Source organism: Coturnix japonica, chromosome 5 (assembly GCF_001577835.2).
Source record: "Coturnix japonica isolate 7356 chromosome 5, Coturnix japonica 2.1, whole genome shotgun sequence".
NCBI lineage: Eukaryota > Metazoa > Chordata > Aves > Galliformes > Phasianidae > Coturnix > Coturnix japonica.
This window is the reverse complement of record NC_029520.1, coordinates 4,251,408-4,278,702: the sequence shown is the minus strand read 5'-3', so window position 1 is coordinate 4,278,702 and position 27,295 is coordinate 4,251,408. Positions and strand designations below refer to the sequence as shown.

The 27,295-nt window shown below is 39.5% G+C and overlaps 1 protein-coding gene across 2 annotated transcripts in view; it reads left to right on the top strand.

Moving 5' to 3' along the window:
• Nucleotides 1–24,122, top strand: part of QSER1 (glutamine and serine rich 1) — a 31,083-nt gene extending 6,961 nt beyond the window's left edge. For both annotated transcript variants that reach the window (XM_015863508.2, XM_015863509.2), the window contains exons 2-13: nt 4,720–4,832; nt 6,297–6,458; nt 8,617–12,303; nt 13,015–13,304; nt 14,015–14,131; nt 14,339–14,472; nt 15,119–15,330; nt 15,680–15,817; nt 16,028–16,125; nt 17,435–17,587; nt 19,368–19,463; nt 20,029–24,122. In XM_015863508.2, the coding sequence (XP_015718994.1) occupies nt 4,720–4,832; nt 6,297–6,458; nt 8,617–12,303; nt 13,015–13,304; nt 14,015–14,131; nt 14,339–14,472; nt 15,119–15,330; nt 15,680–15,817; nt 16,028–16,125; nt 17,435–17,587; nt 19,368–19,463; nt 20,029–20,169 (5,341 nt within the window). In that variant the 3' untranslated portion in view covers nt 20,170–24,122. The remainder of the gene's footprint in view (nt 1–4,719; nt 4,833–6,296; nt 6,459–8,616; nt 12,304–13,014; nt 13,305–14,014; nt 14,132–14,338; nt 14,473–15,118; nt 15,331–15,679; nt 15,818–16,027; nt 16,126–17,434; nt 17,588–19,367; nt 19,464–20,028) is intronic.
• Nucleotides 24,123–27,295: the final 3,173 nt, after the last annotated feature.

Genomic DNA, 27,295 nt, shown 5'->3' with positions numbered 1-27,295 from the left:
TCTTATTTCAGTACAGGATGTTTAAATCTTTGCTTCTGGGGCTTGGCCTCATGTATAAATCTGAGTGGTTTAGTGTGTTGCTTTAGTTTCCTTGGTTTAAAGTAGAAGGTAATTCATGGGTAATTTGACTGTAAAATGCTTGGAGGTGTGGTGATGGAGAGGTGTTGTCTAAGATAGCTCAGTCGATAGGACAGAGGTATTTGCATCTCTTCCATCTTTTGTGATTAACATCTCAACTTCATCTTTTCCACACAATTGGAAAATAAAAAGCTCATTAAGAAATCAAGCATTTGTATAGAACCTGAAAGGTAATACTTAAGCTTACCACAAATTATGGCACTGTAGTAGTGGAGAGGGATGGGAAGGGTTGCAATGCATCTCAGGAGCTGAAATGAATCGTCTGTTTTATAAGGCATTGATGCGGCTAACCTGTGTCTTCAGAAAACCTTGCTGAGAAATCCTTTTCCTCTGTGAAGAAATGACACGCGTTCAAGGAAAGAATCACGTGAACGGTGCAAACTTGTGCTCGTTCCAGCAATTACCTACATATAATTTCCTGCTTAGGAGTTTAGTTCTTGGAAGCTCTCACCTTGGCCCTGGAAAGCAAGGAAGGAAGGAAGGAGCATTTCCTCTGGCGAGTACCTCGGGCATTCTGTGCCCGAGCACCAGCGGTCTCGGTCGTGTTCATGGGGGCTGTGCATCAAGTGGGAAATGAGCGTTGCTTTGTGAGTTCATCTTTAATGAAAGAGCCTGCAGCATGTTAGGGCTTTATGTTGAATGCATAGTCTGTAACTATCTTAGAAGTTGAGAATGCAGTATAACAGGCAGGCTGTGAATAAAACAAGACGGTGTATTTTACTGTAATATAATACTATTGAAGTCTAACTCTGTGTTTTCTGACCTTTCGGAAGCCTTCTATCTTGCAGAATAACAGAGCTTAAAGACACCTTAAAATGTTGTCAACTCTTTGTTTTCTTATGCGATAGTTCAAAAACAAGCCAGGCAAATGCAATAGATATCTGCTCTTGGGTGCAGTAGCATCCAACCTATTCCCTTTTAAGACATATCAATTTCCAGGGTACTTTACTAATTTCTCAGTGGTGGGCTTCATTTTTTGAGCATCAGATTCTTTTTTCTTTTACTTCACAGGTACCGTGACTGTTGCAGACTATTAAATATATATATAATTTGTGCAAATAGTGGTTGACTCTTCAAGTGTAAAGGACTGTCTCTTGTATAGTCCAGTGAGAGAACCGAGAGAATTTAGATACGGGGTGTTGGCTTCTCTTTGTTTTTAATTGGACCTGCCAGCATTTGAAAGCTTTGAACCAACTTTGCTCTCACAGCAAAAACATTGTTTTTTGTTGGTTTTTTTTTCTTCTTAGCATATCTGAGGCTGGCCAACAGAGGTGAAAAATTGCACATCATATACATTCCTAAACAACATTGCACTGAAGTGAGCCAGAAAACCAGTCTGTGGACTGAACAGGGATTTGTTTTCCTTGCGTTTAATTTAATTCAAATATACTTGAGTTAAAACTTGAGTCCTATTTTACATAAATGTCAGGTCAGATAAAAAGCAAATGATGAGTTTTAAGCTATTTCCTCATCCATATGAAGATACTGGTGTGTTTTTAATCACTTTGGTTATTTAATTATAAATTGACTGTGTGCTTACTCATCTTCCCACAAGTCAGGACACCTCTGTTGCTTTCAGTAAGCCAGAGGTGGGCAGCCCCAGATGAAATCACATTGTTTCCCTCGCTTACCTTGCATCCGGCCACTTCACGGTGCATGTCGGGTTGATGCTTTTTGTCTTGTTTAGGTTGGTTGTTTTGGACTTCTGTCTTGTAAGCCTGAGAGCTGTGCTGTGTTTTGGAAACAACTCATCTTTTGCGTGTCCAGTTTCACTGTCAGAGCAGTCTTCACAGTTTGAATACTTTGAAAGTGCCCTGTAATTTAAAGGAATTCACGTTTTGAAGCCGTTCTCATTTATATCAGAGGCAGGGCTTACAACAGCCTAAGAACAAAAGAATGAAGTCTTGCACCCAGCAATATCTTTTGCTTCTTCAAAGTCCTGGTCTGTTTTTCATAGAATCATTATATGTTTCTCTAGGGCTGTAAAGAATTGCTCAGGTACTGAACTTAAGGGGAAAAAAGTTAAAATTGTCAACTGTAAAGAAAATTGATATTGAGAATAAGTAGAAAGCTGATTGCTTTAATACATAGCAGTGCTTTTTTTTCCCCCTGTCAAATATTAAGTAACAGAAGGTGCCAGCTTGAAGTGGGTTTATGTCTTCGTTTTGTTCTGTATGGATACTTAGGGCAGAGCGAGGCTCTTTGAAGAAAGCAAGCAAGCCTTTAAAAGGCTACTATGTATCTTTTAAAAGGCTGCTATGTATCTTCAGTAGGTATTGCTGCTACATTTTGTTTCCTTGCAAAAGCGGTGCTTCCATTCTGTATTGAAGTTAAGAATTGCACCTATTGGTAGCATAAAGCAAATAATTGTGTTGGCAGCTGAGGCGGTTGGCTCATGCAGTGTAAGTCAGCACCATTCTGCAGCCGGTGACCTAAATTTGTATGAAATCATTAAGCTGAAGAGCGCCGTGGTGGTTAATTACCTTAACAGCAATATGAAAAGATAACATGAACTGTTGGTTCAGGAAATACTTAATAGTGGGTAATTATAAAGAGTTGTAAGTGGAGGTTGAGGTATTCTAGTAACAAGTAAAGTGCAAAGGATACACACTTTGTTCAGTAAATTTTACTAGGTAGCTAATATATTCTATCAAACCAAGCAATGGAGCTGACTAATACCAGAGTCATTTTGCTCTCATTGGCAAGAATGTTTTCATTACATCTTTACAGCAACGACAAATAGTGGTTTAGTCTCTGATCTTTTGAATGGACCTTTTCAACGAGCCTACTTTCAGAGGGAGCTACTTTCCAAATGTGCATGTGAAATCTGCATTGCTTTCCAGCAGTAATCGCTCTGTTGTGCATTTAACTATGCCAGCAGAAGTGAGAAATGGCTGTGATGGATTAGTGTTGAGGAGAAATGGATTTGGCCTCTAAGTAGCAACTAATAATAACCAACCAGGTACAGAGAAACAGGAATATGATTTCTCTAGGAAGTAGTGAAGTATTTGAGTACAAGTGGGAACACTTGTGATATTCTAACAAACTGTGAAACCAGAGTACGAAAGACTAGATGGCCATAATGATATTTGCCATGCTCAATGGATTTTTGATATGGGAATTACAGCCCGTGTAAGTTCATCTGTTTAAAAGTTAAATTTCATAAAAAAGAAACCCCGAGGCTGTAATCTTTCAGATTGCTGTGCTTGTGTTTGGGATAAGCCTATGTAAACCAAAAGCATATATGCAGGCTTTTAGAGATAAGAATCTACATTCCAGCAACAAGTAATTATACAATAAACAATTAACTGTTCTAATAAATACAGTGTTTTTATTGAAAGGCAGGCTCATTTTTGAGGTTGCGGTCGCATTAACTGTGAGCTGGGCGTTTGTTTAAAGAATAAAATAAAGTCATCGTATACTTTGATTATTCTCACGATAGAAATAAGGAGGAAGTTTATTCAAGTAGCTTTACTGGAATGAAGAGATTCTTGTAGTTAACAGGTTTCTTGAGGTATAGTTCTCGAGGTTATTTTGTGTTCACTGAGTTGAGATTTGGCAGTTCTCTAAAAATACATTTACTACTGTGAAAGTCGGCATGTGCAGTGGATAAATGCTATAGCTGAGGCTTCTCTTTCTCTTCTAAAGAGTTCTGCGTTCTTCATGCTTGTGCCTTAGCTTGGCATTTGAATATATGAGCACTCATCCTGTGAGCGGATGGGGTGGAAGATGTGTCGGCTATTAGCACAGCTCAGGATGGAAGCTAAGCTCAAAGCCTAAGATTCTGCGTCCATTATAGACTGGATTCAGCAGTTGAAATGTGTAGAGGTCACGGTACTGTTTCAGGCTTATCAGATCTCCACTGCCTACTCTTGTCATCTTAATGAAATGAAGTAAATCCACTAGTGTTGCCAATTTTTATATTATGTGGTGACTTCCACGAAAGTTTCCCATGATCTCATGATTCCTGGCATCGAATGTTCCCATTTTCCCTTGTGCAGTGACTGCCCCCTCATCCTGGGGGATGCAGAGGGTGAGTGAGGTCCCTCACAGCTCTCTGCAGGGAGATCTCTGCGTTTGGTTGATCATGTCTTTTGGCATCTGGTTACAGCTGCGTTTTGAACCTAAGCAATCTCATATGAACACTGAAGTAAGTACCAGCTACCTGTAATCTTAACATCAAAAGGCAAATTGTTCTGGTTTACGTTTTCTCCCTTTGGAAGTGCTGTACAGAGCTTGAAAGCGCTGGGATTTTGTTTTGCTTTCTGCTCCTTTTTAGGTCTTTCAAGTTGGAAAACATGAGCACTTCTGGCCATGTCCTAATGTTGCTTGATGTTTAGTTTGCATTTCTTTATTTCCCGCATTATTGCTTTTGTACCAGCTTGGACACTTATCTTCAGTTTGCTTCCAGATAAGCCTTAGCAAAACATGTTAATTTTGATGCCTAATTTCCAAAAACTGTATGTTGTTCACTTGCTTTTCACTTACTGGTGCTCATGTTGATAATTCTGATAGTGTTGTAGTTGTACCTTTTCTCTATAGCTGCACGGTTTTATTCATAATGTTTAATTTCTTCCTTAGCTTAAGCTATGGAGGAGGACATCCATCACATTCAGAAACAGATCTTCTTCACAGACAGACATACACAGCTTCTCATCAGCTTCCTGGATACTCTGCTACACACCATCCTACTGGTAACTGTCAATATTATCAGAGTAAAAAGAGTTTGGTTGCTTAGCTTTAAGATGAGTTTTTAATCAGGGATTATTAAACAGGTAGTAGCAAATGGTGCAAGGAAAGCTGATTGTGTAGTAAAAAGTTTACAGTTGGTTAATAGCTTTTATCCAAATGTCTAAAGAAGAAAGGAAAACATAAGGGACGGATCTCCTTTGTATCTTACTGTGTGTTCCTTCGTTCTTGCACTTTAAAGTACAGCTTTTCAGATTATGTCATAGGCAAAAGGGCCAGACATTGAGTTTGCCACAAAGCCAGCTGCAGAAATCACGTCACTTCTTTCAGACTAAAGCAAACAGAATAAATAATGCAAGTAGGAACGTAATGATGTAAGTACTTACATGTAGAAATTAAGACCCAGTGCTGGAGGAAAAGTTAGAAATTATTCTAAATATAGTAGTAAGGTGATCTGTATAGGGCCTGTGTCAGCATCAGTCTGTGCTCCTGGTGACATTCTGTCTGCATGTGAGCAGAAGACAGAGCATGATCTCTTCACAGAACCACGGAATGGCCTGGGTTGGAAGGGACCTCAAGGATCATGAAGCTCCAGTTGCCCCACCACAGGCAGGGCCACCAACCTCCACATTTAATAGCAGACCAGGTTGCCAAGGGCCCCATCCAACCTGGCCTTGAACACCTCCAGGAATGGAGCATCCACAGCCTCTCTGGGCAGCTGTTCCAGCACCTCACCACTCTCATAGTAAATGTGTACATACATGTAGTGTAGTATCTCTTACCCCCTCACTTTGCAACCCAGTTTCCGAGGTAAAGATAGTAGAGCTTATGATCTGGCAGGTATTTGCAGTCTCTTGCCCAGGACTCTGATCAGCATGATGAGGGAATGGAACTGCAGGGAACATTCCAGGCTGCAGGTCCCATAATCTTGACAGACTTTTAGCTACTCAGAGCTTTGCAATCTATGCATTACTTCCCATCCAACCCCCAGCCACCAAAGGGTATGGACAACAGTTGCTGAAACAAGGAATGAAGCCAAGGCCCCATTTCTGGTGCCAGTCTCACAGCTGCTATAAGTTGTACAAAAGGAAAGATTGGTACAGAAAAACTGAACCCATTTCAGAGAGGATTCTGAATGTCTAAACAATTAATGTAACAAGTGATATGGTGAATCCCATCACGAAGGGAAAATACTGATTGATTGACCTAAATATTATTTCAGATCATCATATTTGATAGATGTTTGATAATGGATATTTTAAAATGTACCAGTAAGTTCCAGTTTACAGGCATAACGCTATGAGACACCTAAAACAATGAAGAATGAATGTTGATAATGTTGGTAATGCTTCCCAGGTTGTTTTTAGTGGACTATGAATGTATATCCTTTATATTTGATTGAGCTTCTTATAAAGAGTTGATCGAATTGCCTAACTGCTTTGTTTCATTTCCTTCTGGCCCCTGCCCAGGTCTTTCAGGAATTTTTGATACCGGTATGCACACCTCTGCAAGTAACACTAAGGAAACTTCAGTTATGAATTTTCTCTCTGCGATTGAGTCTCGCACCGCCCAGGCAGTCTCTTCAGGATCCACCCTTTTGCCACAGTTCAGGGCTCCTTCCTGGCAGACAGGTAAAAAATTTCTCTTCAAATATAATTCTATGGTGACTGTGATCGAACATTTGGGATTATTGAAGACAAAAAATATCCTACCAGAAAAGGCTACATCTTCCACTTCTTTTCTGTCCTGGTATTTAAAATCTCAAAATCAATTAAATTATATTAATCTCTTAACAGAAGATGTCTAGGAGGGATTTAGATGGACAGGATTTAGTTTTATCTAATTATTCAATTTCATTATCTGACTTTCTGTTTGGAGTTAGTCTCACTAACGCCTTAGCAGACATCTCATTCTCAGATTCCTATCCCTGTCATAGTTCTTCTGTGACGGTGCCACTAGAAGTCTATGGATAACTTTAGCCCCTTTGTACACAGGGAATAACCAAGGTTTTTCTCAAAAAGCGGGTCTGAGGCGCATGTTGCATTGCAATCAGTGGCTTAATTCAAAAATAAACAAATTTGCCATCTTTTAGAGCAGACTGGCTGCCTTCTGTAAACTTCCCCCATCTGTCAAGCCTTCTGTGCAGAGCAGGAAACTTTGCATATTTGGAGCTTGCTATAGACAGCCACACCAAGATAAGTGTTGCTGCTGCATCTGTGGTAGCTTCGAGTTATGCTTAGTCTTAGTGATTGTGGGACTGTGCAGTGAATCAGAGCTATTCACTGCTCTGACAGAAAACACTCTTTTTTCCTCTAGTGGGTTAGTTTTCCACTCTTTCAGGTAGGAAGGGCTTGGAGGGGAACTGAAAATCAGCAGTTAAAATAGGAATACATTGTTCCCCTTCTTTGCCCTCTGGATGCCCCTACCTTTGTGTAGTGGTAGCAATCAGTAAATGAGAACCCACTTGTACGTGATGTTGCAGTTTCTTAGAGCAGAAAAAGAAATGCATTAAAACACTGCTTATACTTTCTTACTCAGAAAGACCTTATTGTTGACTTGTGAAAAATACCTTCAGTATCATATCTCTTCATATCATTATATGTCTTGAAATGAAGAGAAGAAACAAAGACCTTCTTTCGCAGTTTCACCTGACACTTCCAAAGTCATTTTGTGATTAAGTTGCAGAAGTATTTATAATGAAAATTGAACTTTTTACTGAGATATTTGTCCCAAGACAAACTTTATTTACTGACAGGTTTTTAAAATTCTATTTATTCTTTAATAATCCATTACAAAAAGCTATTTTAGTTGTCCAAGGAGAACGGAGATTAGTCAAACTATATCCGAGATTTTCCATTTTTCCACTTTACATGTATTTGTAAATATCGCAGTGGGAAGAGATTGCCTGACAGATTCTTTTACAAGGAACTTAATCCTCCTTGAAAATAAATTTGCCTTCTTCATTTGATTTCATGTACTTTAGAAGTTGTACTTAAACTTTACCAGTAACTGCAAGTCACAGGATAAAAAAGGGAATTATATGAGTCGCTGCTGTGAACACCAGAGCTTACAGGGGAATTGTACACTGACATTTCAGTTATATAGTAGTATATTCTATTAGTAAATATTTGAGCAAGTCTGTCATAGTAGTGTTAGGGTGCAAATAAGTAGTGGTATACCTTTCACTTGGATATGAACTTTCATGTAAGGAAGCCTGCAAATTATTTATTCACTCTATTGAAAGTTAAAGCCTTCCTTTTAAGAATTACATACAGCTGTTCTATTATGTGGTCCAAAATGGTGTTTCATATAAAGTAAGTTACAGAAGTATTGGAGAGAGTGGAAGTGCTCTTTCAGTTCTGTATTACACTAGGTATGGTGTAATTTTGTCTGCTTACAGTGTATTAAAAGTGTCCAGAACTTTTAATCAGTTGTCCTCTACTAGGAATTCTTTTAAAACTCAAATAAAAACTAATAGAGAGCCTTTGGTTTAAAAACAGAACTCTTGTATGGTTTTTTAATCCCGAATTTGCGTGATAAACATGCAAGTTACATTCCATGGGTAACCCACTGTAGGTATAGAATTTGGAATTCGTACTGAATTTCTCTTCTTGTTTTGGAATTACCCACAGTAAGTGCTTCTCCTTGTATGTTTTTTGTTGATTCTAGAGGTTGTTATATTTGTAAATGTTGAAGATCTTGTAATGAAATAATTTGTTGAAATGCACAGTTGTAACTTGTAAGCTCCCTTATGTTCTTTTTCCCTTTATATTTCTTGTTTCTTTCCAGGTATGCATTCCTCAACAGCCACAGAACTATTCGTCACTGGAGCGTTGCCAACCTCTGGAACATTTCCACCAACATCTGCTTTATCGGCTTATCAGCATCCAAACACATTCAGCAGTAGAAACTTTGCTACTACTCCTTCTCTTACTCTTCAAGATACTACCTTCAGTGCTACATCAAATGGCCTCTTAACTACCCATGATCCTTTATTACAGATTAAAACATCACAAGGCACTGTTCCAGCTGCTCTGACATTTGAGCGCCTAGGCAGTTCTGTTTTAAGTACCAGTGTACCACCTCAGTCATCAACATATCGTTCTGCTCAAGAATCCGCACCCCATCTTTTGCAACCTCAATTTAGTTTGTTGCCTTCAACCATTGGAGGAGCTCAGCAGGTTTCTCAGGCATATAGCACATCTGTCTTTACCGGTTCCACGGCTTCCATTGATAGAGCACTTCAGCGAGAATGTAGTGTTATTAAACACCATCAGCGGCCTTCAAGTACTCAGTCCGTTCAGGCTCAATTGACTGTTTCACAGCATTCCTTACACAGCTATTTAACGAGTACAAGTGGAGTTAATTTTCAGGATACGTGTAGGCACTCAGCATTATCCTGCAGTCCAGTTGGAGATGTTACTCAGGTGAGCAATGGAGGACCACAGCAGAAGACTTCTCAAGTCACAGTGGAACTTGCTCAGTCTTACGCATCTGCAGTTCCGTCACCTGGCTTTCCACCGGCTTCTGCAGCAAAAGTGAAAAACTGTTCCACAAAACAGCCTCCAAGGTCGACGAAGACGCCCAAACCTCAGAGCATAGCTCCCCCCGTGCAGACGCAAAGCTATGCCAAAACTGCACAAAACCAGAGTTCTGTCATTACAGGCCAAGCACAGATCTATTCTACAGCACAGCTCCCAAGTCTGTTGTCAGTCAGCCAGTCTCAAAATTATATTTCTTCCCAGGCTCAAAATGTGCCACCCGTCAGTCACTCACAGGATTTCTCATCTAGCAAGGTTGAGAAGCTGCCCACATTGTACAAAACATTGACTTTTTCTGGGCAGTCACAAACTATTACTTCCGATAGTCAAACTCTAAGTTACTCCTCAGATGAACAAGTTCTGACTTCAGTTCCAAGTGAGAACTACTCTCCACAGACAAGGGAACTTTCTTCAGTCAGCCAATCTCAGAGTTACTCTTCTAGTCACTCTCAGGGTTTATCTCCAGTTAGCCAATCCCAAGTTAGCTTTTCATCTCAGTCACAAGTTTTATCAGCTGTTAGTCCTTCAGAAAGCTATTCTTCAGGGCAGTCTTTAACATTAACGTCACCTTCTCTTCCCTTTTCTGCCTCTCCTCGGATACAGACTCTTCCAGCCTCAAGTCCTAATCAGAGCTATATTTCTTTGCATTCTTCCCAGAACACTCAGTCACAAGAATCCTCCTCACCGCAGTCTCAAAAGTTTATGCCGTCTGTCCAGTCTCCTCCTTTTGCATCCCCAGCTCATTCACAGGCGCTGCAGAACAGCAGGCCTTCCTCAGAAACAAAGACGTACGTAAAGAGGAAATCAGACTCTAACTTATATGCATCATCAAAACAGGAGGAAGAGTTGTCAATGCAGGATATGCAAGCTTTGCAACGACAGGCTTCTCTTGAATCTTCCACCCAAAGGCTAACCGATGAGGAAATCAGTACTCAGGATGCATCCTATCGGGTCACAAAAGCAGATGACCGATACTCTCAAAGTGTAATAAGAAGCAACTCTCGTCTTGAAGATCAAGTTGTTGGACTTACTCTTCAAGGAACAAAAAAAGATGAGAGAATGGCTAATACTGTGGAACAGCTTTCCCAACATATTGGCCATATCGCTAATTTAAGCCATGATATGAAAAAAACAGCTAATTTAATGCAATCAACGCAAGTAAATATGAGTTCTAAAGAACTGAACCAGCAGCATTCTCTTATGCATAAGGTACATGAAAGTAAAGCTTCGGAACAGCAAGGCCAAGTCATTAGTACGTCTCCACAGGTGCAGCCTCATGCTTTAAGACATGGTCATCAGCTGTGTTTGCCTGGTGCACAGGTGCTTCTGGAGTCAACCTGTGACTTGCAGATTCTGCATCAGTCAATACTGCAGTCAGGTTTAGGACAAGCAAAGGCATCGCCACAAGTGCAAAGAATACAGAGTCCTCAGCAGGTGACACATCCATTCCTTCAGATGGATGGCCATATTATTCAAAGCAACGGGGGTCATTCTCAGCAACAGCTTCATCCTCAAAATTCAGAAGTAATGAAAATGGACATTTCTGAGCCCTCGAAACCACTACAGCAACATTTGACAACAAAAGATCATTTTACTCAGACAAATCAACATGATTCAAAAAATCCGTTTGTTTCTCTTAGCTCAATATGTTTCCCAGAATCTATGCTTCTCAGCGATGAGAGGAATATACTGTCCAATGTAGATGATATCCTAGCAGCAACAGCGGCAGCCTGTGGAGTGACACCATCTGACTTCGCCAAATCGGCCTCTAACGAAGAGGAAATCCGATCTGTTGAAAACAGTGAGGAGTCCAAAACACAGTTCCGATCAATGGATGTGAGACATCTGTCTTCTGGTTTCAATGCTTCGCCTGCTATAGTTGGAAAGCCAGCAAGCATAAATAATATTGCTCTTAATGGAGGCCAAATCACTATAAATCTTACACCGGTGTCAGCAATACAGACAAAAGCTGTGAACCTTAATCATCAGCACATTGACGCTTCTGATCAAAATGTACCAACAAGAATGACCTCTCCTACTCTTGGCCCTGGTCAAGAGGAGCAAGAACAAGGTGCTGTCCCAGTTAAGAAACAGTCTAGCATCAGTCGTGAATCTGAAGAAGATAACGACGTTTCTGCTGATGGTACACTGAATGCAAGGGACATAGATTTTGTTTCAAGCGGGAAGAGTCTAAGTGAAGAAAGTGCTGTTTCAGAGAATGATTTTAATATGAGTGGTGATGATGGTACAGTAGCAGGTAACCAGTCAAAGGGTCCATTGCAATCGTTACCTGTGCCCCAGAGCGGGACTGAAGAAGAATGCCAAGATTTAAGTCAAGGGAACCTTCAGAAGAAAAAAAGCAAAGGAAAAAGCCAGAACAAAAACGCTGCAGAAGAAGACAATGCAATTCAGAAACAGATAAAAAGAAGCGGACAGTGTAAACGTCAAAACTCAAGAGGAAATGATGCTTGTTTGATGTACTCTTCTCCTGTTTCTGAAAGTTGTTACGATACCTATCAGCATCAGGAAAGAATGAGGCAAAAAATTAAAGAAGTTGAAGAAAAACAGCCTGAGGTCAAAACAGGATTCATTGCATCTTTTTTGGACTTTCTCAAGTCTGGGCCTAGGCAACAGTTTTCAGCTCCAGCTGTGCGAATGCCAAACAGGACTCGGCGACCGGTTACCCAGGTAGTTCGTGGCCCTTGCCTACAGTCATCCACAAAGCCTGTGCCAGCAGCAGCGCCTGCAGCTTCTGAGGTCACTGGAGAAAGTCCAACCAAAAAAGCTGATGAGGAACTTAAGAAGAATTTAGAAACGCTGCCTTCATTTTCTTCTGATGAAGATGATTCTGTGGGAGGTAACCACGATCTTCAGAAGAGCATCTCTACTGCATTGTCAGCCCTGGATGATTCTTCTGACAGAAAGAACAAATCAGGTAAAACAATTGCTGCTAATGCATAGATTGCAGGATTCTGTTGCTGATGGGGTGGAGAAGGGGCTGGGGGAAGAAAAATCTTGGCTGTCTTTAATTCAGGTAAATGTTTCGACTTATTTTGTTTTTATTTGCAGTCTTAACTAAGAGTTGTGTTCAGAAGCTGTGCTAGGTATGACTTGAGCTAATGTTGCCCACAGTTGGAAAATGTATCAGTACATTTTTTTATGCTGTTTATTTAGGACTTTTCTAATGTTGAAAAGCTACTTTAGCCCAGATCTGGAATCCTGTGTCTGTTCTTTCCTCTGTCTTAGAATGCTCAGTGTGATTGTCATCCATAAACCTCAACAAACCATCACATCCAGTGGTTTTAAATGGATTTTCAAAGAGTTTTAGCAATGCGTAGTAACACAGAGCACAACAGTTTTTTTCTGTTGAATGTGTCTATAACTATAAAATTGTTTTCTAAGGCATTCATTGTTGTTATTTCTAGATTTTAATCAGAGGTATATTAGCTACAACATCAGGATTTTCTAATGGCTTTGTCATGACCAAGTTAATGATCATATTCAGCTCTTCACACAGGTGTTTTGCTTAGAATGTATGTTTTTTATATGTATTGTAACAGAGAAAAATGCTCTGGTTCCCATCCATGCTGCTAATCCTTGATGGCTAATTTTTTATTTTTATATGTTTATTTTGTTTTTGCTTCAGAAGCTGAAAAAGCAGCAGTCATTTCTGCTGCCCCCGCTGCTGCTGTAATAAAGCAGGAATTGCCGCAGATAACGTCATCTGTAGCCAGTGTGCAGGAGAAAACGAGTTCAGCTGACTCCTTAAAAGCAGCTCAACAGGATGCTGGGACTTCAGACCAGTTAGCAAAGATCCAGGCAACTGTTGCAATCGAAGGAGGTACTGAGGAGGAGAATACGGACAGTGGAGGAGAGGGCATGTACAGAGAACGTGATGAGTTTGTAGTGAAGATTGAAGATATAGAGACACTAAAGGTAATGTAAATGTTTTTTTTTTCTTCTTGTTATCTAAATAGTCCTTGGGAAGTGCTTCTACACTTGATTGTATGCTTTCCTAAAAGAGTTTTTGAGGTACTGATTTGAGAATTCTCAGGAGAGGGAATAATTTCGAATCTGTTTCCAACACAGTTTGTTTTTTGAATTATTTGAGTAAGAAAAGTCTTCCAAAGTCAATTTGGGATGAAGTTGAGCTGAAAACTCCTGATTCATTCATTTGCACTGAATGTTCCTTGTTTGTGTTACCATGAGCATCATGCTGTAATATCAGAGATCCTGTAGACTTCTGCTGTGGAATATCTAGGGGCTTGGAAGCCTTTTTTGCTGCCTGTTGTGTGATCTTTGCATTTTTGTTAGGGAAGTATTTAATAGAGCAAATGGATACAACATTTTTAAAAGTGCAGCTTTGTGACTCAGTTGCAGGATCTGCTGGCTCTGACACTGTGCATAGGCAAAGCTCTTTGGCACGGCTTCATCCTCTGAGGTGAAGTTTGTAGATCATTATGCTTACTATAGTGTGGGTCTCAAAGGTGGCACATGATAACTAAGCAGTTGGAATTTGAATAACCTCTATTTCTGTTTTATCCCTGGATAACTTGCTCAAAAAAAGAATAAAACAACAGTGCACAAACACACACGTGAGATAAGAACAAGCATTGTTATTAGCAAATATTTTTCTGTCCTTACAGCTTGCTTTGCAAACAGGAAAGGAGCCTCCAGCTATTTGGAAAGTACAGAAGGCCTTATTGCAAAAGTTTGTTCCTGAAGTGCGGGATGGACAGAGAGAGTTTGCTGCTACCAACAGTGTGAGTCTGAATGTCCCTTAAGAAGCTTCATGGCTACTAAATTACTTAAATTAAAGCATTACTTGAAATCCGTTGAATAATTCCTGTTATATTTTGACTGCTGTGGGATGACTCATCATTGTATATGAACTGATTGACTACTGTTGAATTATTAAGCTGAATAATTCTGCTTAACAAAGCACTTGAATGCTATTTTTTTCTTCCTAGTATCTTGGCTATTTCGGGGACGCGAAAACGAAATACAAGCGAGTGTATGTGAAGTTCATTGAAAATGCAAACAAAAAGGAATACGTTAGAGTATGTTCAAGAAAGCCACGGAGCAAACCTGTACAGTCTGCAAGGTATTTTAATTCAGCTACGTGTTTTCTTCTGGTGTTTCCGGATGATGAGTACTCAGATTATGATACATTTACATTGGTCCTATAGTACAAACTTTCTGGTAATAGATTTCCTGATTGGTTTTCCTGTTTTGAGTGCTAGGAAGAGAAAGGAGAGGAGTTGTTTTCTTCCTCCTTGGAGTCCTCACTACTTGGTGTTTCTACTGGAATTATCATCCTTGTATGGATACAACATTCCAAATACGCTTTGTCAGCCGAGATCATTAATTACTATTATTTGTTCAAGCTTGTCTGATTTTTTTCATTATGGTCTGTGTTACTATTAGCCCCTATATTCTGTAGCTTATAAATTCTACTAATATTGGGCAATTTGAATTTGCTGTGCTTTTCATCTAGCTATAAAATGGACATACTGTTTTATTATAGATAATTGAGAGTAATTATTGAGCATCATATAAAAAAAAATGTAGCATTATAGTACATATGTCCTAATTCCTAGTTACATGTGACAGCAAAATAGATATATAATCCAATAAGTATATATAATCCAAAGGAATATCTCATGGTTAAGTAAACCCACAGCTCTTCTGTTAAATCGCAGACTTGCATGGTAACTGTTTCAATAAAGATGTTACTCATACTGTTGCAGGACTATTCATTGCAAACCTAGTAGTAGCAACAACAAAACACCCGATCCACCAGCACCAAAACCAGCAGCAACAAAGGTCTCTTCTGTGAAACCCAAAGCTAAGCAGCCGAAAGTAAAGGCTGAACCACCACCAAAGAAAAGGAAAAAGTGGAAAGAAGAATTCTCATCTTCCCAGTCTGATTCTTCACCAGAGGCTCAGAGTGATGAAGATGGTGAGTTAGGCCATGGTTATTAGCATCTTAACCTATTTGAACTAACTAAAAATAATCTTGTGGAAAAAATCTTGCCAATTGTTCTTAGTTGCCTCATGGAGAAAATAAATGAATACAGCAACAGCAATAACAAAAATGTACCATTTGTACCTAATTTGTTGTTTGTACCTGTTTCATTGCGTGCTTAGTTTCGCTGTTATTTCTGATTGTAATGGATTTTAATCTCTCGGGATACCAGTAGGGGTCACTTATGTTTTATGAGAGAGGGCCTCCAGTTTTCAAAAACGCACAAAATATTTGTGGAATACTCAAGAAAGAAAAAAATCACCATGTTCCCATTAATTTTCAGAGCTTGTACCTCCAGCTCCATTTGTTACTCGCTTTCTGAACACAAGAGCTATGAAAGAGACCTTTAAGAGCTATATGGAGTTGCTTGTTAGCATTGCCTTGGATCCAGACACAATGCAAGCCTTGGAAAAGAGCAATGGTACAGTATGTTTAAAATGTGTGTGATTTTGTTAGATCTGTGGGTTTGGGTGTTTTTTGTTTCTTTGTTTTGTTCTCAAACTTTTAAAATGTTTTTGAACAAATTGCATTATTTTTGGGTTATGATACTGGGTGGAAGAGCAGGTTGGATCGGTGTCTCATGTTACTGTGTGTCTGTTAATCACATGTTACTTTTTAAATTGTCATTTAGATGAGCTGCTTTTGCCTCATATGAGAAAAATTGATGGCATGCTGAATGACAATAGGAAAAGGCTGCTTTCCAAATTACGCTTGGATAATGCTTTCAAGGTATTCTCTTTTAATTTCTAAGCTTTTCTAAAGTAATACTATAAGCCAGTCATTGAACGCATACTATGCAGGCACAACTAAAAAAACCCAGAAGGCAAATTTGTAACAGAAGTGAATATGGATTTGAAAGAGAGATGCTAAAAATTCAGTGCTTGTGTGTGGCATTTGGAGAACTTTTGTGGTCGAGATGTTTGTACCACAAAGGTAAAGTTCTGGTTTTGCTCACCATGCTTTCTCATTCATTTTCAAGCACTTTTCCTTCTAAGCTTCTCAAGTTTGCCAACAGAAAGTCTGCTCGCTGTCCTTTTAGAGCTGCTGGTTCAGTGATTTTATTGCTCAAAAATCTTAATACAGTTGTAACCTAAATAGCTGTACTGCGGAGCAGATGTCTGGACCTCTGTGAAGGAGATAGTGTGACCAGAGGAACTTGAAGCCCAGGCAGAACGAGTGAAGAACAACTCATTTGTGAACTGTCTGACATGCAGGGAAGGGCTGCATGTTTTCAAAACATAACACAGAGCCTCAGAGAGGCAGGTTATATTAGCCCTCCATTTTTGCATTTTGTTTGTGTTAGCGAAGTACTTCTTAGCTGATATGTTTAGATGTGTCTATAAGGTAGGCTATGAATTTCTAGAATTCTAGTTACATTCATAATATGTGCAAAATGAGAAATAGTTTATGTTATTCCTTGGTTTAAGGGAAAAGCATAATAGTATCTTCTATAATTCTGACATAATTAACGCTTCTTATTCAGTTGGAGTTCATGACTGCTGTGACAGCTTTGCTCTGTGTTCACTTAGAGGTAGATTGTGCATCATATCTCCAAAGTTAGCTTAAGCCTAAATTTTACAAGAGGAACTCGGGAAGTTGATGGAGTTCTGGATCTAAGCTAAGGAATCTGTGATGTAAACCGCAAGATAAAGAGCCTTTCATGTTTGTTTTCTGTTGTGAAAGTACCAGCTTGTACTTGAGTTAATACTTTATCCAAAAAACAAAAGATAATGAAACACTAATGTATGTCAACATGTTTGTGTTGGTGGGGAAAATGTTTGATATTGCTGTACGATTCAGGTTCATCTGACAAAGACTAAGCCTGCTTCTGCTTCAGCTGATGGAGGCATTGACAAAATAAGTGAAAAATATCAATTTCTGGGTTTTTATTCTGTTGGAGTATGCACTAATAAGCATGGATGTTTTTTTTTCCACTGCATACAGTTAACATGGGATATTTTAGCACTGAAGTAGCAGTCAGTGGGCGCCCGCTCTTGAACTTTTCACAATCCTTTTTCTTTATGTGGTCTCTTTAAAGAGCGCTTTGGAAATCTTTCCTGAACTCACAGTGATCACTCGGGATTCAAAGACAAAAAGTGGTGGGGCATCCGTGTCTAAGATCAAAATGAACGGTAAAGCTTACAACAAGAAAACACTGAGGGCTTCTAAATCAACCACTAAATTAGCACAGGTGAGTGTTCAAAAAGTTTACTACTGCCACCATCTGACCTCGAATATGTTAACCATGTTTGTAGAAAACACTGCTCTGTTTATTAGTTTGGTTTTTGTTTTTTTTTACTCTAGATTTATCAAATATCTTTGTTAAACAAAATGCTTTTTCTCTTAAAAAAAAAAATAATTATATATATATATATATATATGTACATATATAAATATGTTTTGCAGTGGTTACTATATTCCAAAGTTATATTCCATGAAATATAATCAGACCTTTCAAAAGGATTTCCCTGTTTAAATTCTCGAACTGCAATGTGTTGTTTACACATCTTTACTATGTTTAGACCCAAATGCTCTTCTCCTGTATTTATACATTTGTGCATTTTATACATGCATACATTTGTCCTGTATATAGCTATACAGGAGGTCTTCTGTGGCAACCATTCATGTTTGCAGAAAGATGAAGTTGTAGTGTGCTGCCTCCCTTATGCAGGCAGTAACTGGTCTGTGTAGTTGGATGGGAAGGGAGAAGTTTGGGATATACAGTTTGTTTCCGTAGCATTCCCTGTGAGACCCTGTAATTAGGTTTTGCTAGATACTGGCCCATTCTTAACACACAGTGGCAAAGGTGGCTGGGTAGGAGACATCTACCCCAGGCACCTGTACAGGCTGGGAGGAGTGGTCCTTGAGAGCAGCTCGGCAGAGAAAGACCTGGGGGTCCTGATGGACGAAAGACTCAACATGAGCCAGCAGTGCTGTCTGGCAGCCTGGAAAGCAAATGGGATCCTGGGCTCCATCAGGAGAGGGGTGGTCAGCAGGGATAGGGAGGTGATTGTCCCTTTCTACTCTGCTCTTGTGAGGCCCCATCTGGAGTACTGTGTCCAGGTGTGGAGCCCTCAGTACAAAAAAGATATGGAGATTTTGGAAAGGGTCCAGAGGAGGGCCACGAAGATGATCAGGGGGCTGGAGCACCTCCCCTATGAGGACAGGCTGAGGGAGTTGGGTTTGTTCAGCCTGGAGAAGAGAAGGTTGCGGGGTGACCTCATTGCAGCCTTTCAATACCTGAAGGGAACTTACTCCCAGGAGGGGAGTAAACTCTTCGAAAGGGCTGACAATAGCAGGACATGGGGAAATGGTTTTAAGTTAAAAGAGGGAAGATTTAGGTTGGATGTTAGGGGGAAGTTCTTTACTAGGAGAGTGGTTAGGCCCTGGAACAGGCTGCCCAGTGAGGTTGTGGATGCCCCGTCCTTGGAGGTGTTCAAGGCCAGGTTGGACGGGGCCCTGGGCAACCTGATCTAGTAAAGGTGTGTGTTTGGTGGCCCTGCCAGGCAGGGGGGTTGGAACTACATGATCCTTGAGGTCCCTTCCAACCCGGGTCATTCTGTGATTCTGTGATCTGAGAAGGAATGATCTATACTTGTCTAATGCACCATCTGTATGCTTTTTTGTAGTGCAAGTATTTTGATAGGAAATAGTGAACCTTTGGTAATATCTGCAGTAGTTCTCAAAGTGGTGTCTTAGCAGTTTTAGACTTCAATTGCAGTGCATTTGGAAGGGCTGAAAGCATCCTCAAAGCTGGTTTAATAAAATAATTTCGTAGGGAATGTGGAGATACGAGGTAATGACATAATATAAATTACAGCATACCAAAATGTGTCAAAGCAATTGTTTGAATGAAGTATTCCGTTTCTGAACCATTGAAAAAAAATTACTTACACAATGTGTGTCATGTCTTTGTCTTGAAACTTAGTGTGAACTTACCTGAAAAAAAATACACCACTTTCTTTTTGCAGGAGTTTACAGTGGATCCAGAAAAAATACAGTTGTATTCTTTGTATCACTCACTCCATCATTACAAATATCATATATATCTGACGTGTAAAGAGGAGGTAAGTATTGCTGTTTCTCTGAAATATTTGTACAGTTGTTTGGGAAGTTGAAATATAGAGGGACTGTTGTAACTCTTGATAAGTGAGTATAGATTGCCATAAAGAAATAATGAAATCCACAAAGAAAAGGGTATGCTGAGTGCGTATGTTGCCCCTAAAGGGCACTGCTGCTCAGAGATGAGGCTGAAGCAGTTTATGTGGAATCAGTTTGCATCAGAGTAGATTAGCATTCTTCACTGTTTTCCAGACAAATTACATGAATCTTTTCAGCTTGTGTAACTCCTGAGATCTGGGAGCTCCTCTTGTCTTAAAATGCCTACTCCTTTCTGGTTTTTCTGCAAATCCTTGATTAAAATGTTCCAGGTAGCAGAACCACAAGCTGAGGTCTGGCTCAGCTGTTAACAGAAGCAGTCTGGTAGGACTTTGTTTTTAAAGCATAAAGGTTTTCTTCCAAAGAAGGGTTGTATTTATCTACAGAATATTATATAAAAACAAAAGAAAATCTGAAACTCTGACAGTCTCATGTATATGTGTACACAAATTTCTCTCTTTATCTTCCAAATAGATTTCTTCTGTTCAGAAGAAGACTGCAGATCTGGGACAGGAAGAGATTGTGCAGCTGTGCATGAAGAATATGAAATGGGTGGAGGATCTCTTTGAAAAGTTTGGTGAACTTTTGAATCGTGTCCAGCAGAAATGCTCATAACAGAAATGTATTCCAGATCTCCCATTTTATTTCGGCACTAATCTGATGGAACAGCAAGCTCAGAGAGAGGCTCTGATTTCTTTTACAAAGCCAGGCTGCGTTCTTGTTCATAGGCAGTTTTATTTCTCTTTACGGAACTTTGAGCCTTGGCTCTTGCTAAGGAAAAGTGATGCTGCCAAGGAAATCAGCCCTTTGGAGATGGAACTGAACATAACCCTAACCACATTTTTAACCTGAAGAATTTATTTTTTTTTTTTCTATTTTGTGAACTATTGGATAACTTAGTTTTATTTTCAGCAATGTTTTTGACAAACAAGAAAGCATGCACTACATATTCTTTTTTCTTTATTGCTAAAAAGATATCAACACTTCAGATAGGCTTTTCCATCTCTGACTAAGCAAAGGAGAAGTCAGCGTTGGGGTACGTGTGTCTGGCCACCAAACTGAGTTTTGTACATTTTGTGAACAGAGCCGGAGCGACATCAGTTGCTGCGAACATACGTTGCCATCGTAAGATCCAGAAACGTCATTATGCTTTATGGACTCCTTTTACTATTGTCATGTTCAGGAGACTGAACGTGGAGTTGGTGCAATCCTATGACTGCTTTTTTTTGTGTGTGTCAAATTATATTGTAATGAAAGACAATGACCTTAACTATTTTCCCTGTTTTGAAGAAAAGAAAAAAAAATATTTTCCTTTATACTGCGGTTTTGTTTTTGTTTTTTTTTTCTTTTGGAAAAAAAAAAAAGATTCAATTGTACATTTTATCTCACTAATAGTTGTATTTTTCACAGAGAAAATATTGTGGTTAAAATCGTTTCATGTATCTTTGTAATACTTTCCATTGTTTTCAGTAAATCCTATTCATTTATATGTTGATTTCTTATTGTAAACTATATATCTCGAGGTAACCCTTTTGTTTATACAGGTTTGCTTCAGTGTTAACCAGAATAATGCATACTAGACTAGTTTTGCTTTAAGTGTAGTTGTGTTAGACACTGCAAGTATTTTCTGATACATGAAAATAAATTTCTTACTAAACTAGCACTTGATTAACTGAGAGTTTAAATGAGGAACTACTATATCTTTGTCAACAAAGATTGCTGATTCAGTGGACTGTATGCAGTGTTAAACACAGCTTACCTAGTTGTTTGTAGAACTGGCAGTTGCAGAGCTGTTCTCTTTTTGGTGCCTTTCGAGTCTTCAGACCTTCTCTTGTAGCTTTTTTTTGTCCCTCCAGTGTAATGGTAGTGCCACTAGTCACACTCAGACAATGAATGTAATGGGCTCCAAACAGGAGAACATTTTCTTTAAATCTGCCAACAGAATGCCTTACTGAGTCATTCAGAGTGGATATTTACTGGGGTCCTAAAAGAAAAAGAAATAAAAAATCATGTTGTTCATTTCCAGATAACATAGGAAAAAAATACTTCCTTTAACTGCCACTTAGTGCCTTAATTTCAGCCAAGAAAGCAGGGTTCACTACTCATTGGCCAAATGAAATAATGTTCATTGCCATGTGACCTTTTCTCCTGTTGTCTGTTTTTAGCCTATTTTAGTTGTTAAACATTCATTAGACCTTAGAGCTATAAAGAGTTTAATGAATAGATGTAAAAATGCAATTATTTGATCTTGAGTAATCAAATAGGTTTGAATATTAAAGTATGTACAGAATTTTAGCTGGTTAGTTTTAGAACTGTATAGGATGTTTACCGTATTTCCAAAGCTATTTGTCTTTTAAAAGCAATAATTCTCCTTTAAAACTTGTATGCAGTCTGCAGCAAACAGAGCTGGGTTATGAACCTCTGCCTTTTTTAAAGCCTCGTCATAACGCGTTTGCTTTAAAAAGGGAGGTCGCTGTCAATTGAATAGATGCGTTGTGCTACTGTGATGTCTGCTATAATCAAGGAGAGCAAAATGGGCTTTTATTTAGGAAGAATGTGCAGAATGTCAGAGCAGCTGTGAAGCTAATTCATTTTTATAGTGTAAAGATGGGTAGACACAAGGGTTGAAGGGTTGTGGCGGTTTCAGCCATGCTGTGTTGAGCCTTGTAGGAGCCGGAGTTTGTGGAGCTAAAAATCAGTTTACTGTAAATATCCCAACTGGAGACATAGCAGCTATGTGCCTCTTGTACTATTTAATCTATAGTACGAGCTCCCCAGTTTATTTAGGGTATTCCTTTATTGGCAGGGATAATTGGCAGCAGCAGTTCCTGGCTGCATAGATAGAAGAGAGGTATTGGACTGTACAAGTAGAGTTCTGTTGTCTCTTTTCAGTGAAACAACGTAGTTTGGGAGTCCCTGGGCTGTAATTGTAGGAATGGTTGGGATGCAGGCTGAAGGAACAGTTGTTGTCTCCTTGACTGCATAGTAAAGAACTCATTGGACTTTGTGTCTCATATCTCTCCCTCGTATGACTGAGAGCAACTAGCAGAGAGGTCTTTTTGCTTTCTGGATGATTTCTGTACCACTACTTTACAGCTCCTCTAGAGTTTTGAACCTAGAAGCAGCTTTAGGAAGCTGGTTGTCTTCATCCAAGTCCTTAGAGACTGAAGAAAAAAGAGATGAGAGGGTTTTGGAGTAGTTTGTCCCTATTTAATAAGAAGATGAATTCTAGTGACAACCATCTAGATAAGTAAATAACAATGGCCAGGAGGCTCTGCACTGCTGGAGAGGATGACCTGGCTTATTTTTGGCTGTACTATTCCCCAGGCCAGTTAAACAAGCACTGTGCCTGTAGAGACAGAAAAAACCTGTCTAACTGCCCCAGACTACTGCAGAGGTAACAGAGCTTCCGTCTTTGTCTTGGGCTACAAAAATGCTGGCTGGATTTATGAGTTTACCATTGAGGATGAATAAAACCATGGAACTCTCAAGTGTGTGAAGGATCATAAACAAGAATCAAAGTTTTGGTTGGTGGGATTGAAAAGGTTTTATTTTATACTGAAGCAAACTTAGAAGAAATGTGGATGTACAGATTATCTTTCTTGCACAAATACTTGGTTTTGTTGCCTTTTATGTAATTCTGCACCCACACCTCAATCTTGTGTCTTTGTCCTGAAGCAGCAGTGATGTCCTTTGAACATCTAACAGTGGAAATTGAGCGCTCACGTCTGTGAGAGAAGATGCACGTGGAAGGAACAAGACCCTCTTTAGACTATGAATTAGCGAAGCAGAAATTAAGCTAACTGTGTGATGAATTGTTATTATTACTTTTCATTTCCGCTGTCGTTTCCTTTAGTACGGCATCCCTGCTGACGTTGGGTTTGGTTTTTATTGAAAACACAGTATTTCTCTTAAAGGCAGGTTTTTCTTTGAGATGCTACTTCCAAAGTTTTGCCAGCAAAACACAGGAGACAAAATTGGATTGAAAAACTGTTTCTGCAAATGGCTAAAGACTTCAGGATCGTCGGAGTTCTGTGACTTGTATCATATTCATACATTGTCGAAACAAAATGCTACTTTTTAGAAAGGCAAATCTTACAGGCTGTCTTCCAAGTAAATGATTTCCTTAAGGGAATTATATTTTAAATATTATTTAAATATTTACTACTATTTAAAAACGATTTTAAAACGGAAAAGCTGAAAAGTACGGTCGCAAAATGTCAGTGTGTCATTGGTCGTTTCATTTCTCATTGCTAACACGTGACATTCGGTTTCCCGCTCTACCAGACGAACACGCATTGCGGTGTGTGCGTTCTGTCCTATCTTATTGTTTAAGCTAATCCTTACATGTCGTTGGTAACACATGCATGTTTTCTGCGTATCTCCTCTACGTATGGCAAAAAAAAACAAGAGGCTAGGGCTAATAACAGACACTTTATACGTTCTTAGTCCAGATTTTCAGGTGGTCCGTAATACAATGTATGGAAATGTGAAAAAGGACACATTTTTGTACCATTCGTGATGTTATTAACTGAACCATTAAAGTGAGAACACTTTTTAAACAAAAACCTCATCATTCTCAGTCGTTTATTCTTAAAATATTGAGGCATGACAAGCTGGATTGTTGGGGAGAAAATGGCAATTTAGACTTCTGTGAACTCAAGATGAAGAAACACCATTCTTTTTCATTATGTAACATGGATTGAGGAACTTTGATTAGATTTCAGAGATCTAAATGCTCTGCATTCATTTTCACAGCATATCTGCCAGTTCTTAAACTGGGGTGAGGAAAGATGAGCCAGAAAATGGGGTAAAAGAGAGAGGACTTCTGTGATTCAGTTGCTTTTTTGCTCTTTTTTGCTATCCTGTTTCCTGTGTGTTCTTTTTTGCTTGACTAGAACACTGTCTGTATGTGCATATGGGGAAAAACGGTGCCAGAGGGTTTTTGTCTTTCCTGCTGTCCCCTTCACTTAAAGGGAACTGCTCCAGATACTTCCTTGTGAATATTTTTGCTGCACACAGAGGGCTGAAATCCCATATAATCTCGTTGTGGCCATAAAATAAATGGTAGGCATTCTCTGAGCCACTTACCTGAAGGAAAAAATGAATGTGAAGGGCTAAAAGATTTTTATAATGGTCATCTGTGTAAGAGCTGCTTCCCAAACCAAAATTCAATTCAAAATGCTGCTATGCTTATTTTTCCATAGCTGTTTCCAGTTCAGATTATTATCAGGTTAAGTTTGTTGACTTCCTTATATTCTACAGGTATTACTTCAAATCCTTAACTATATAATTGCGAGTATATGCCACAGCATTTTGAGCCTTGGAAGGCTTGTGATAGCAAGAACTTTCAGTATAATTACGCTACTTTGCATCATCCTCCTTTCTCCCTGTGGTGCCAGCTAATCTGATTTCTCTGTGTATTACTTATGTATCCCATTTTTACAGCGGCAGCAAAGCAAATGCTGTGATCATTGAATAAAAGCTAAAGCACCAATGTTTTGTCACATGGTTAGCTCATGTGAATAACTTATTCAGAGCTCTGGGAGAATGAGGATTTCACCGAGTAAAGCAGCTTTGGTGGATTCTGAATGTTCTGAACTTTCTGCTGTTGGTCAGCATATAGAAATTATTATCCTTACAGCTTCGGTGAATGAAGAAAGAATAAGAGACCGCTTTTTATTTGCTTCAGCACAAGGTGCAACAGCTGTTAAGCAGCCAGAGAGATGGTTTGACTGCATTCAATGGACTTTGCGCAGAAGCTGAAGATAAAGATTATGTGTGAGAATCCAAGTGTTGCAATTCTGGAATCAGCTGGTCAAAAAAGAAGAGAAAAGAAAAGGTACCTGGCCAATAATTACTTTTTAATTGTGCTAATTAGCTTTAGTTGAGTGACAAGGCTCCCTGCAGGCAGTGCTACCCACCCCATGCTCCAGCTGGAAATCCCCACTGCTTATTTGGCTTGAGCTGGGGTCCTCCACAGCTGTGTCAGTTTGTGAGACCAGCTCTTTAATCATATTGTGCATTTACCCAGACCCACTTTCAGTTAAATTAATGTATCTGGCTTTGTGCCGCAATGTTCAGTTAGATGCTTCAGCTCACCTGTGAAACAGTAACTCCGAATGGGGCAGAGCAGAAGGAACCTTCAAACATATCAATTATTTGTGTCTGATGGTGCTCCAGACTGTGTGTTCTACTTGGTCAGGTTTCTAGAGTGCAGGTGACAGCAAATCTTCAGTGTTCTGTGAGGAGCTTTTACCCAGACAGTGCTGCTAGGACCATGCTACACCGAGCACATTTAGGCATATCGTATGCAATCTCTGCTTCTATAAGAACATCTCAGACTTCTGCAAGAGCTGAAAAGTCCATTCATGACACCAATCCGTACTGCTTATTAAAACTGGGAAGCAGAGGCAAGCTGCTGTGTTTTTGGTCACATTGCTAATAGTTTTTGCTTCCTCAAAGTAATTCTCAAGTACTTCTGACTCTTTTTCCAGCCCCTGTGCATGGATAGTTACTCACAGAGTGCAATGTGTTCCACTGGAGGTCAGTGTGCACCAGTGCAGGCTCAGCATATTGCCTCCCTTGCCCTTCATTTGCTATTGTACGGCTTGACTTTGTCTCGCAGCCACATTGGTATTCCGTCCCAGGAATGGAAGGATTGCACTCATTAACAGTGCATGCTTTGTTGATTCAAACATTCAGTCATCTAGAAGCTTCTGTCTGGGGAACTTGTTTATTGTTCTAGGCTCTTCAAAAATGCAGAGGCGGAATCCTTGCAGATTTCTTTGCTATAAAATACTGAAGTTTGTGCTTCAAGAGCAAATTGTACTCTTACCCAAGCTGTGCAACTGAACAGAGACTGGAGCTGGTGTGGTTGGCATCATGGTGTGAATGCTGCATCACTGTATTCCAAAGAATCTACATCATCTTAATGTAATGAGGAATTGAAACTAGGAGTGAATTTGTGAATAATCTGCTCTGCATCCTGACAGAGAGCCAGTTCTCTAACCCATGCTCCGAGCAAACCTCTCACATTCCTCAGTATAAACAGCAGAACACATAACTCGGATATAAGACATATTCTAAATAACTGGAATATTTGTATGAACTTTTATGTTAAGCATGGTTTGATGTGCTCTTTCAGAAACAAAACCTTGAAGACTGTGTCCAACAGATCCTTGCTATTATGGCAATATGACTTTTTGTATATGCAAATTTAAATGGCGTTGATGTGTACTTACAAGTTTGTGTTGCTCTGGGACGACACTTGAAATGAAGGCAGTAAGTCTGGCAGTGGAATAGAGAGCATTGCGTGGTCTGACTTGGAGAGATGTCAGATTAACGTGTGAAGTGCCTAAATTCTTCTGCAAATGAGCAGCACAGCAGCAGCATTATTCTGCAGCAATGCATGTCTGGGCCATCAGTTTTCAGTGGCAAGTCAGTCTGTTCTTTTGGGCATTGAATTTGTCTTTGTTTTAGACTTTTCATTTTTATTTTTCTTCAGATTTGGGGTCTTCAGTTTTAAGAAACTGATTTTTTTTCCCTTTTGTTTCTTTCAAGAAGACCCAGCATGACTGAACAAGCACAGTACAACAGCAGCACCCTCCATCTTCTCAGACAACACATGCTCCATGTCCTGCCTTTTCCATACCGATACTGAAGGACTTCATATGTCCATTTCATTCTCCACAAGGCCTCGTATTCAGTTGTCTCCTTCACTTGTGTGTGGAACGCCTGG